Source organism: Rhinolophus sinicus, linkage group LG05, assembly GCF_036562045.2.
Source record: "Rhinolophus sinicus isolate RSC01 linkage group LG05, ASM3656204v1, whole genome shotgun sequence".
In the NCBI taxonomy this organism is placed as follows: domain Eukaryota; kingdom Metazoa; phylum Chordata; class Mammalia; order Chiroptera; family Rhinolophidae; genus Rhinolophus; species Rhinolophus sinicus.
Genome location: NC_133755.1, coordinates 25,927,336 through 25,940,420, shown reverse-complemented (window position 1 = coordinate 25,940,420; position 13,085 = coordinate 25,927,336). Strand labels below are relative to the sequence as shown.

Below are 13,085 nucleotides of genomic sequence, written 5' to 3'. Positions count from 1 at the left end.
GGGAAGTACATGTTATAGTTAGATGAGAGGGAGTTCTTAAAATAGCTAGTTAGTTTCTGAGTGCATGGGAAGCAGATAATTCTAATGGCAGTACAATGTATCCATCCTATCTTTCTCTATAACTTCCATTTACTCAGCACCTACTCTGAGCCAGATACTTTGCTGGGTACTTTTCATCATCACCAGGGCGACCCCATCACCAGAGTAATTCCATGCTGGGTTGGTTTCTCCAGCCACTCCCCCAAGTCATTCCACAAAGCGCATCATTGCAGGAGAGAAGAGACACGTTACACTTTATAGCACAGCAGGAGAGCAGAGGCAAGCTCACTTACCTGGCCTGCCAGGTTGAAATAAGAATGGTTGGTCAGATTGACCGGTGTGGTCTGATTGCTCTGTGCTCGATAGTTGACCATGAGCTCTCCACCATCCAGCGTGTATGTCACCCAGACTTTTAACTCCCCAGGGTAACCTTCCTCACCATCTGGACTGACCCGAGAGAATTGGACTCCGTTTGACAGCACCCGAGGCGTCCAGAGGACCTAGAAAAAAAGTGTTTCCAAGCTGTTTAGTCACTCCAATCCCAAGCTAAATGCCACATTTACATATTAAAGACACTAATTCCAGGAAGGGAAATGATTATACAGTCAATAAGATTTTAGAATAATAGCCTAGATCTTAGTTATTCTAGAATTCTGTTTTATATGGAAAAGTAGCTTTTGAGAGAAAAGAAGTTTTTCTCTCTACCTCCTCACTCATATTTCCCATACTCCTTTTCCCTAAATCTATACATATATGTCTACAATATTTTCTTTCCCTTCTTTTTTTTAACCTCAGCACCCATTCTGAGTATCTATCATATAGCAATATCGGCTATCTGTTAATATAATAGTATTAAAAATAACATTAATAAATCAGCCCCTCTCTCCTGGGGGTACTATTTACAAATATTTACAAAGAACACTGTAAGGTGCTCGTTGTTTCCTGGGCAGAGTTCCAAACAAAGAAGAAAGTACTTGTTCCAATAAAAAGAGTTCTAGCCCACAAGTCAGGTTTGGGGACAGGTTTAGGGCCAGGTTTGTTCCAAGCTCACGGTGTGGCTTTGGACGTCAATCCTGTCCATAAAATAAAGGGGTTGAAAAAATGATCTCAACGGTTTCTGGAAATTATGATTCTAAGAGTAGCAAGAAAAATATGAAGAAAAGTTTTATAAGAGTTTTTTGCTTTTTGAAATAGAAATCTTGGATTTTTCTCAACTTAGCCCTAGGAGGCCCCAAGATTACACTTATGGGGAAAGAAGAACCAACATTTATCAGGTGGCCATCTGATGTTCATAGACAACTAGTAATATCTTGCATTTTCATCCTCTTTTAGGAGTTTGCTGATAATATGCTAATTTTTTTTTCTATGATCTTTTCAAATAGCATGAGTTACTTGGTTCTTATATAATTTCCAAAGTTCTCCCTTTAAAAATAAGAAAGATGGTTCTTCACTTGCTTGTCCCTTATCTTCAGGAACTTTTACTATCCTTCTTGAGATTTTAAAGACAAACCAGAACACCAAAACAAGGCACTTTGCGAGAAACTTCACAGATACCCTCTTATAGATACCATTATCCTCATTTAGTGATGAGCGAGCTGAGGCTCAGAAAGGATAAGCTGTTTGTCCCAGGCCACACAGCTAGTAAGACAGTAAATTTGAATCAAGCGGTCTTATTCTACACTATCAGAGGACAAGTTGGCCAGAGACCCCCCACTCCCTTTGGGGAGCCCTGAGATCACTAGTAAAGAGGCCTTTTGCAGACATGAGGGCTACAAAAGCCATTGATCTGGTACTTTACATAAATCATTTCGCAAGATAAGAATTTGGTGGAACCAAAAATTTTTTTACCGTATGTGTAGGTCAAAAGAGTTGAACAGTGGCAATTTCATGTGGCTTCAACTAACATTATTACCCCCATTTTACAGATGAGCAAATTGAGTTCAGTGGAGTTAACTTGCTCACTTCCACCCTCCACATCCCAAGGAAGTAGAGTAGAACCCTTTCAGAATTCATGCCCACTGTTTAAAGGGGGAAAACATATATATATTGTTTAAAGTTATACATGGAATTAGTGACAGAGCTAGGATTCAAACTAAGGCCTGACTGTCTAGTCTATTCCACATCTTAGTTTCAGTGAATGTTTTGTTCAAATCTCCATTTTCAACAGAAGAGTTGAGGCCAAAAACACTGTCATTCCAAATGGACTTGAAAAATAATAACTCCTATGAGCCAGAGGAATGGCCCATGAGCCCAGGCTCTGCCCACCCACTCTTGGCATGGTCTGCGTCTCTCCCACTGACATAGCATTTGGCAGGAAGGGGAGCCCAGCGGGAACTGAGGTCTCTGCCTTTACCTACTGTGAAAGCAGCTGGTATTTGAAACCAATTCACTGACCTTAGTAAAAAATTAATTTTAACTCTAATTAACTCCGAGAAACGTTGAATTTTCTAGACACTTCATATATAAAACCTGTTATATGTGTGATTGAAGAAAGAAAGAGAATCCTCCAAATGGAAAATTTTAGGAAGAAAATATTTGAAAGAAAATGTTCTTCACTTGCTTCCTAGTTTTCCTCCTTTAGAAAAAGGACACAATGGAAAGATTTTTGTAATAATATTAAACCAATGTTATCAGGTAAGTATAATTCCATGGAAAGTATAATTCCTGTTCATGGAAGGATTTCCCTGACCCTGTAGTTTCCAGATTTCCAGAAAATTTCCCAATTTGCACCTTTAGGCCTACTTATACCATTTATAATCCTGTCAGGTTATTCAAATTTCATCTTTTAAAAAATGTGTTGACATAAATAGAAAAACACCTCCAAGCCAACAATTATTCAGTAACTAGTGAGATCAACCACAACGTAAAACAGAGTTCACCTGATACTGCTCATGTTATCAAAACCTACCATTCAAAAACTTTCAATGGCTCCGTAACATTCCAAGTCTTTCCCCAACTCTCTGTGCTGTTGTGAAGTCACTGTCTCCAATATACACATATATTGAATGAAATGCTATCCTTTCTTCAAGGGCAGTTCAAATCCCACCTCCCCAGTTGTCACTAATTTGTCCACACCCGGTTCCTCTATCACACCACTGTCGTCTATATTATGGGTGTTGCAGCCCACCTGTAACAGTTATGTATGTAAGGGTCCTACCCCCTCACTATACTGTGAGCCTCAGAAATCCCCATCCTGTTACGCTTCCTGGTTCACAGAAGGGGCTCAGTACACACAGCGCACTCAAAGATACGTAAATACGTATACTCACTATTTGCTGTGTTCATACAGAACATGCATGTTAAGCAACACCACAGAAAATACCAGTAGAACAGAGAGAGCAGGAACAAGCTAGAATGAGGTGCTATTGCGAGGCTCCTCTGAAGATGCCTGTCCGACCAGAGCTGGGCCTAACTTCCTCTGGTTGGGGTTTGCCCACGGACCTGGCATATTCCAAAGACCCTCTGCCTCCATGCCTCCCTGGCGTGAGGAGTCTCATCACTGAGGAAAGGGAAACCGATGGGACAGTCTGTTTCTAGGCCACAGACAGGAAGCTGGTGGGACAGGGGAAACAGAGAGTGACCAACTTCCTTCAACAGGACAGGTGGTGGCCAGAGGCAGAAAAGATATTGTGATCCTTCACTGCCATACATGTTGCTGTCTTCTCTGGCTCTTCTCTAGGAAATAACCTGGCTGGTATAATTCAAAGGAAAGTTAATTACCAAAAAAATCTCCCTCACAGCCTGAAATTAGACTAGTAAGAGAATCACTGGGGGTTAACTAGCAGATTCCCACCTAGCCAGGAAGCAGGAGGCCAGGCATTCCTACCTCAGGGAAAAGCTGATTGATTTGCTTTGCTAACCTTGTTTTTACTGGGATTTACGTGGGGAATGGGAGTTTTAATGTGGAAAGGGGAACGGGGGAGAAACAGGTAATTCTGAGGCATGAGGCACTTCAGTGGAAGGGTAGGCCTGGATGTAGCACACATTGCATGGGGAGGGGGCTTAATGACAGATACAGGGGGGTGGGTTGGATTGGGGGCACTCACGGTTTTGGCCATGGAGGACACCAGCAGTCGTAGTGTAGGAATGAGGGCTTCAGGCCCAGCAGCTGACTTAGGAGTATGTGGCCTTTCAGAGCCTCAGATTTCTTCTTTGGTGATAATACAGGGTTCTAGTAAGGGTGAGAGATAATACATTCTGTGCCTGGCACAGTAAGTGGTTAGGTATTATTTTTCATCCCTCTTGTGCCTGAGGTCAACTCATCTCCCTGGTCCCAACGCTGTGAGAAAGTCATTCCCTGTCTTTCCTAAGTCAAGGTTCACTGCCCTTTCACTCAGGGCTCCCCTGCCTGTTCTGGTCAGATGAGCTGGAGAAGGATGGGTGCTGGAACAGGGCCAGGGCATCTGCTCCCCAAAACCACGGGAGAAGCCTCTTTTGGGTATCGCTTTTACAAATGCATTTGCTCCAGGGTCTAGGATTATGCCTGGCAAACTGAATGTATGCTTGAAGGTACTTTGTGAACTAACTATCCCAGGTAAGGACAATGTCCAAAGCCCCTGACTCACCTTATCAAACCCTCTGACTCCTCCATGCAGACTGTTGGGCCCGTTGTTAATGGCCAGCTTATACTCCTTCCCGTCCAATGTGAATGTTCCTTTGGCAATTCGGTTGGCTACCCTGCCAACCACTGCTCCAAAGTAGGGCTGCTTTTGAAGGTACCCTGCAAGGACACAGGATGACAGAGTTTTTTAAACACTTCAAATCAAAGGTGAGGCTCACACTGTTGCCCCCCACTTTCTTCCCAGGGAATCTGCAGGTAGTAACCCTCTGGGCATAGCAAAGTCCTCATGGAAGCACAGAAAAATGGTGTTGTCTACACATGAGCATTTTCCTTTCTAAAAGTAGTAAACATTTTGAAGAACTTTATAAAGCACAAAGAAGACATTTAGATCATCTTAATGTCATCATTAGCAAAAACCACTGTTAATATTCTTATGTATATCCTTCTGTCATTTACTATATGTATATAAGTGCTTTTCATAAAACTGAGGTTTTAGTATACATGCTGCTTTGTAATCTGTTTTTCTAGGCCAATCAATTTTCTTAACTAAAAATTACATTTTTGTGTAGTCTTGAGAAGAACTATCTTGTTCTTTTTTTCATTAAAAAAAATCATACAATTAGTATATAAAAATACCCTTTAAAGAATGTTAAATATGTAAGTATAATATAGGATGCCCAGTTAAATCTAATTTCAGGTAAATGAATAATATTTGAGTATAAGTATGTCCATATTTTTATTATTACACATAGCACATAGTAATACTTAAAAATATTTGTTTTTCATCTGAAATTCAAATTTAATTGGGCATCCTATATTTTTATTTGCTAAACCTGGCAACCTTAATAAAGAGTAAAACACAAAAGCCCTCCTTCATCTCTCAATTCCGCTCCTTCCCAGAGATAATCACTGCTATACACTAAGTTTTTTGTTTTTTTAAATTAACTACATTCAGGCAAATAGAAATACACAAACACACATATTCTCTATAAAGAGAGTCCTACTATACACATCATTTTGCAATTTTTCAGTTACCAAATGTCTTAAGAGCTATGTGACTACATATCCGTTAATCATATTCATTTCGATAGCTAATTGGCATATTGATGAGCATAAACGTTGTCAGCTTTTTAGGGGGCTGTAAAAAGCAATCTAGCATCCTTGTACTTACAACTTTGTGTATGGGCATATTACAGTAGTTTCCTTCTCTTTAATTTCCTCTATGTTACAATCTTTTAGATCATATTACAATGGCAGAGATTAAGGAAGTAGTTTTTTTTTTTTGTATTATCACCAGGAGTACTTTCTACTTCATTCTTCACTCAGATGCCCCTGCAATTCCATTCCTCTTGCCTGTGGCACCATGTATCTATCACCATCTACTGGATCAGAAGAGTATGCAATTCAAAATATGAACTATTTTTACCATGACTGGAGGGCTCGCAGGATATAGGTCACAGGTTCCCATTACTCAACTGGTTGGGCATAAGTGAAACATTAATCATTCTCTTCCAGGTCTTTCCTGGTTCACCTCTTTGCTCATCTGTAGGTCCCGAGTCCTGCCCATAGACTATCATAGTAGCTAATGCTTACTGAGCGCTTGCTAAGTCTCAGCCACTCTCTAAGTGCTCTACATTTAACTCATTTCATCCTCAGAATACTTCTATGAGGTAGACACTATTATTACCCTTAGTTTACAGGTATGGAAACTGAGGACAGAAAGGTTAAGTAACTTGCCCAAAACACATAGCTAGTTAGTTAGTAGCAGGACCAGGATTTGAACCCAAGTATTCAGGCTCCTGAGTACATGTTCTTGAGTATCACATCATTTGGAAAGTGCAAGGCTTTCTGGTTCATTGAACTGACCATCACCTCTTAGCACAGGCCAGGCTAATCTTTCCACCAGCTCCCACCTGTCTCCCTACCCTCTTCTCTCTGAAGTTGTAGCTTTAAAATCCCTTACACTGGGTAACCAAAAGCAGTCCCAAGGGGCCAAACAATCTTTTCTTAGTTTTGCTTCATCTGCTTTTATTTTTGTTTTTAATACTTCATTTTTTAGAGCAGCTTTAAATTCACAGCAAAATTGAGCAGAAGGTACAGAGATTTCCCATATACCCCCATTCCCCCACATGCCTCCCCCATTATCAACACCCCCCTACCCGAGTGGTGCATTTGTTACAATGGATGAACCTACATTGACACATCATAATTACCCAGAGTCCATAATTCACATTAGGGTTCACTCTTAGTGTTGTACATGCTATGTGTTTGGACAAATGTATAATGACATGCGTCCATCATTTTAATATCATCCAGAGTATTTTCAGCGCCATAAAAATCTGTGTGCTGCCTATTCATCCCTCCCATCCCCTTAGCCCCTGTAAACCACTGATCTTTGTTTTGCTGTCTCCATAGATTTGCCTTTTTCATAGTGTTATATAGTTGGAATCATACAGTATATAGCTTTTGAAGATGGACTTCTTTCATTTAGTAATATGTATTTAAGGGTCCTCCGTGGCTTTTTGTGGCTTAATAGCTCATTTCTTTTTAGCACCGAATAATATTCCATTGTCTGGATGTACCACTTTATCTATCCATTCTCCTACAAGGAACACCTTGGTTGCTTTCAAGCTTGGACAATTATGAATAAAGCTACTATAAACATTCATATGCAGGTTTTCATGTGGACATAAGTTTTTAACGCCTTTGAGTAAATACCAAGGAATGCGATTGCCGTGTCATATACTTAGAGTCTGTTTAGTTTTGTAAGAACTACCAAACTGTCTCCCAAAGTGGCTGCACCATTTGCATTCCTATTGCGCCACATCCTTGCCAGCATTTGGTGGTGTCAGTGTTCTGAACTTTTATTCTAATAGGTCTCACTGTTCTTCCAATTTTTATTTTCCTGATGACAGAGAATGCGGAACATTAACTTGCTTTTCAGGAGCTCAAAAATGTGAAGAAAAGCAGAATTGTTGTTCAAAAATTGTTTGGCTCTATCTATTTTTGACTCTCACCTGGATTCATTCAACAAGTGTTCACTGAGCCCGTACTCTCTTCTAGCCACATGCTTAGCAACAATGACAAATCCAATAGCAATAGCAAAGCTGCTGCCTCATGGGCTTGTAAGAATTCCTTCAGAAGGGACCACTTTCTAGTTAATAAGCCCATGGAGATAAGAAACACTGGTTGGTCCTTAGTTTAGATGAAGAGTTTTAAAGATTAGATCATAAGGACAGCAGAAACCACTGCTCCCACCTGTCTCGGAAAATCTCTTCAGAACAAATGGATTTTATACTATCTTCATATGTTACTAAGCTTTTACATCAAATCAGAATTACAAAAAGTGACATTCCCCAAATCTTGAATAGGATGTGACTAAAAAGCTTGTTTGGAAATACAGAAAACACTGTTTTCCATAAAAAGGGCAAAGTTTATAGGTCAAGCCAGATTCAATCAAGATTGAATGCAGATTTAATCAAGTCAATTGCTGACATGGGATAAAGGGTACAGGAAAACTTTGTCCCTTTTTCTGGGCAAGGGGTTGGTCAGAATATATTATTAATAAAGGCTTAACCGTGGGTTATGCGGCCCTTTCCATTCCTCTAACAGCTCAAGGATCCCAGCTATGACCTTCATCCTAGACAGCCCAAACCTTTGCCAGAGTGCCCTGAAGTCTCAAATAAAATTGCACACTAGTCTCAAAACCTCTATACCCTGAACAACTTTTCTTTGACTTTCTGAGCAAAACAAACATTACTTTAATTGACAAGCCCTTTAAGCATCCCAACTATTTTATTTTTAAATGGCTGCTGGTTGTCCCAGATGAATCTCCATGCCATTTTTTTGCAGTTAACAAAGTGAAATAAAAAGTTCAAAGTGTGAGGGAAGATATTTAGGGGCAAAGGAAGGAAAAGAGATAAAAATTATTAATTGTTCACCATAGTCACACAACATCACAGCCCATAGCACGTTTAATCATTATCCATTTGTTTCAGGTGAGGAAATAGGTCCGGCGACCTATTTAAATAATTTGCTTAAGGTCACATAGCTGTGAGGGACAAAACAGATTTAAACCAAGAATTTTCAATGCTTCTCTAAGTGCACTCTTGGGCATCTGTAATATTAAACTGCAGCCTCTAAACTGGTCTCTTTTCCTCCATTCCCTCTTATGAACTCAGGTTTTCTAAAAGCACTACATTTATTTTTTCCTAGTTTTTCTATAATGGCTCTCATGGCATTAAGAGGTGGGTATTTGGTGGTAACTGGGTGTTGGTGGGAAGATGGAGGGGAAGGAGTTTCATGGATTGTATGGGTAGGTTGTTTATATGTGCGGCTTATAAGCAAATATTCTCATCATAGGTTTTGAAAGAAATCATGACTGCAGGTGGGACATGCAGATGAAAAACATTTAAAGATATTTTAAATACAAAAAATGGTAGAAAAACTCACGGGAGGCATGGCTGATTTTTCCAGCCTGTAACTAAAAGATCGTATGATTTACCTCTTTAGTATTCTACAGAAGGAAGATCTCATTTTCCCAGGAAGAAATCAAACCATTCTGACCTCTGGTCATGGCCATGATCCAAGCAGTTTATATAATCAATCTGGGAAATTGGAGATAGTTCACATCTAACCTGGCAGTTATAAAAGGACCATGTCTAATGGAATTATCCATGCTTAGTTCTTCCCCGTGGCTCAAAACCTTTTTGGGACATGGTAATGAAGGTAACCCCCTACTCTGTCATATCTTATTGCTTTAAGTTATTTGCCTATTTGTTTACATAATATACTCAGACATTCTTAAAGGCTATGTAGTGAAAATTAAGTCTCCTTCCTATTCCTGTACCCCAGCTACCCAGAGTCCTTACTTAAAAAACAACCACTGTTGCTTAAAAAACAACCATGGGTTGTAATACACTAGAATTGATCAAAATAGCCGCAGAGCACCATTCCATACTACAGTCATGCATTGCTTAACAATGGGGACACACTGTTAGGAGATTTCGTTGTTATACAAACATCATAGAGTGCACTTACACAAACCTGTTAGTAAAGCCTACTACACACCTAGTCTATATGGTATACCACCGTACCGAGTATGTGCAGTCGGATATTGACCCAAACATCATTATTTGGCACATGACTGTAATCTGATTGAGACAATTGTGCTTCCTGTTGTGACATATATGAAGTCTTCTTTATCTTCGGCAATACTAAAAGGATCTACAAAAACCTGAAAGACAGGGCTTTAAAAAGGGAACAAGGGGCAGCCTGCAATGACCTCAAAGATGGCTGCAGGAAGTATTACTGGCTGTTCTGGGCATTTTCCCCCCCAACTTCTCTTTTGAAAACAGCTCGATTGCTTTTTAAAATACGTAATTAAATTATCTACATTGTAGCACAAGAATGAAAAGATCTCTCTTGATCCAGCACCTAGAATATTTTAGATGTTTTTTGTGAAGCTTGTGATGCATCCTGGTTAAGAAAAGGCTCTTTAACTTTTTCAAGAGATGTCAGTAACATGGAGGGCAAGACAATACAAAAGAGATCATTGTAATCTGAGAGGATCAGGTTTTTTTTTCTCCCTCTTAAGCACATTTAGGGATAATACTTTCTTGCACCCAGACTGCCACAAGAGTCATAGACTCTTAGAGGCAATTGTATAAATGCCCTCACAAAACCAGCACTCCTATGCCCTGTGCTTCCCAGGTGCCACGTCACCATGACACGCATTTCATATGAATTCCAGAAAGACACCTTGTGCTTTAAAATCCACGTGACTCACATCAGAACTAAAAACAGGAAGAATTGAGTGTGTGGGGATAGGGCCTAAACGGTGATAAGGCAGAGATGGAAATGAGATGATATTAGGTTGGTGTAAAAATAACTGCAGTTTAAAAGGTTAAAAATAACTACAAAAACAGCAATTACTTTTGCACCAACCTAATGCAACTAGGTGCTCTTAGCTTATCATTTCCAATTCTTTTCTGGCTCTGCAATTGTAGGCCTCATATCCAATTCTTGGACTCCATGGGCAATTTTGCACCAATCAAGTCATCTCTTGATGGTTCTGTTTCATTCTAGAAAATGGTTATGCTACTAACAGAGAGAGGTGACTCAGCAAAATGATTCTGAAGAATCTTCCTTTGTCACTTGTCAACCCTCTTGCCTCCTGACTTTGACGACAGATGTGAACTCCTAACCCCAGAAACCAGAAATTCAAGGGGTCTTGGAGACGAAGGGGAAGTGGAGCTGCTTTTCCTCATGTCCCTATAACTTCCTACCCATGAGTCTCCTGTAATAGACTTGCTGAAGTTACTAAAGAGATTCTGCTGAAGATTACCTCTCCAAGGCAAGCTGTGGAAGCAACCAGAGAGCAAGGAATAGGATCCTTAGGAATATTCTAAGACATTTTGTTAAGGATATGGGGAGCAAATTTCAGTCTCCTACGGGAAAACCAATACTCTCAAGAATTTTCTGTTGACCTCCAACCATGAGCCATGCTACATATTTAAAGAACCAAACAGACAGAAAGATGCGCCTAAAGGAAAACCTCAAACCTCCTCTGTAACAGATTTTGTTCACACCCCTACCATTGAACAGAGAGTATTAGTTCTCAGGCAGGCAGTTTTATTTCAGACCTCATTTTCTGTCTGGTTACACCCTAGTGCCAACAGAGCACTGTGTACATTTTCTTTTGTTGTGATCAAAGTGCAATTGTAATTATTTATTTATGCAATTATTTGGCCAAACGTTCTATCCCCAGCTAAACTGCAATCTCCAAGAGGGTGGCAACCTTGTCGGTCTCATTGAATAATTAAGTTTTTAAATGCATGAATAGGTGATCTTATTAGAGAACATTATGTTAAGTGAAATAAGTCAGAAAGAGAAAGACAAATACCATATGATCTCACTTATATGCGGAATCTAAAGAAAAGAATAAGTGAATGAACTAATCAGAGACAGTTTTGGAAACATGGAGGAAAAACAGAGGGTTGCTAGAGGGGCGGGGGTGTGGGGATAAGGGGAAGGTGAGAGGTTTTGAAAAATAGTCGGTAACCACAAGATGGTCATGGGGGTTTGAAAATTAATTTGGGGAACGTACAGAGGGATAGTGGATGGGGGGAGGGGGGTTCACACAGTGTGAGGGATATAAATGATAAACGTCTAAGTGTCTTGTGCACCTGAAACTAATTAAAAAAAAAAAATAGGTGATCTTAATCGCCCACAGATTCCAACAGAATAAAAGTCCACTCTAGTTAGAAGGAGACTTCATTTCTACACTTCTTTGTTCCATTCCCTACATGGTTATTGAGCAGGGGGTGCTGGGCAGTAACCCCACTAAATCAAAGTGGATAAGCTGGTACCCCCTGAGCATTTCTGAGACAACCATGCCTCAAAGAATCTGATCAAGGAAAAAGGAAGTAGAAGACACAGGTCTTTGATTTTCCTTCTTCAGAAAGGGCAAGGGAAGGTACTGGGAGCCACAACCCCCAGCCCGTTTTTTTCCTCTCCTGCCCTCATAAAGGTCAGGCAGTTCAAAGGTAGCTACAGGGTTGCTGGAATTTTAGTTTACCCTCGTTGACTTTTGAAATTAATCGAGGCAAAGCCTGAATGGATAACCAGAGGCCAAGTCCTATAGCTGTTTCTATTCATTTTGTCTTTTTCCAAGCACTGAATCGCAACACTGAGTTAGCGGGATCCAAGCATTCCTGACCATTCCAAGTTCGGGTCCTTCCCCCTTGGTCCCAGCACCGCGTCAGGCGGGAGGGGCGTTTGCGGGATGGGCCTGGGGGCAGAGGTCAACGCACCTTCCAACTCGGCAAAGCCAAGGACCACATCTGAGGCTCTGCCCTGCCTGTCTTTGACCTCCAGGGCCGTGATGGTGCAGCCCCAGGAGATGAGGTCCACTTTCAGCAGGTCTGATTGCAGCTGGAACTTCTCCACCGTCCCTGCCCCCAAGGGCAGGTCTCCAAACACGGCTCTCGTCACCGAAACCATTGAGAAGTCCCAGGTTGTTCTGCTACTCCTGGCCTTTCGAATTCGGGCCACCAAACTCCTAGCGACTGAAGTTTACGGGACAAGGGGCGAGACACGGCTCAGACTCCTCCCCTTCCTTGCCTGGATTTAGGGAGTGACCATTCCTGCAAACTTGAAGGCAAAATTTCCAGCCAGATTTGCAGTTCTTTTTCATTGCTAACTCTGGCTGCATTGCATGTTGGGAATGGTAGTCTTTGGAAAGTGAAATTGCATTTTGGGGCCTGTAGTCTTTCTAACCCCAATCCTGAATCTGCAGGATTCTACCTCTTTCCCTGGCCCGTGGTTCTCAACATGCAATGAGCTGTTCATTAATGTTGGTGGCTGACTTTCAGATAAAATGCGGGAAAATACAGAGAGCAGAATTAGAGCCAGTGGGGCAGATCTTGGGGGAAAATTCTCTCCTGACTGCTGGCCTGGAGTAGCAGCATAGACAGATTCAGGG

The 13,085-nt window shown here is 40.9% G+C and overlaps 1 protein-coding gene across 1 annotated transcript in view; it reads right to left on the bottom strand.

The window, feature by feature from the left end:
* Positions 1-12,810, bottom strand: part of GALM (galactose mutarotase) — a 46,413-nt gene extending 33,603 nt beyond the window's left edge. The window contains exons 1-3 of the mRNA XM_019742276.2: positions 12,415-12,810; positions 4,605-4,759; positions 333-539 (exon numbers count right to left, since the gene is read on the bottom strand). Of these exons, the coding sequence (XP_019597835.2) occupies positions 333-539; positions 4,605-4,759; positions 12,415-12,604 (552 nt within the window). The 5' untranslated portion in view covers positions 12,605-12,810. The remainder of the gene's footprint in view (positions 1-332; positions 540-4,604; positions 4,760-12,414) is intronic.
* Positions 12,811-13,085: the final 275 nt, after the last annotated feature.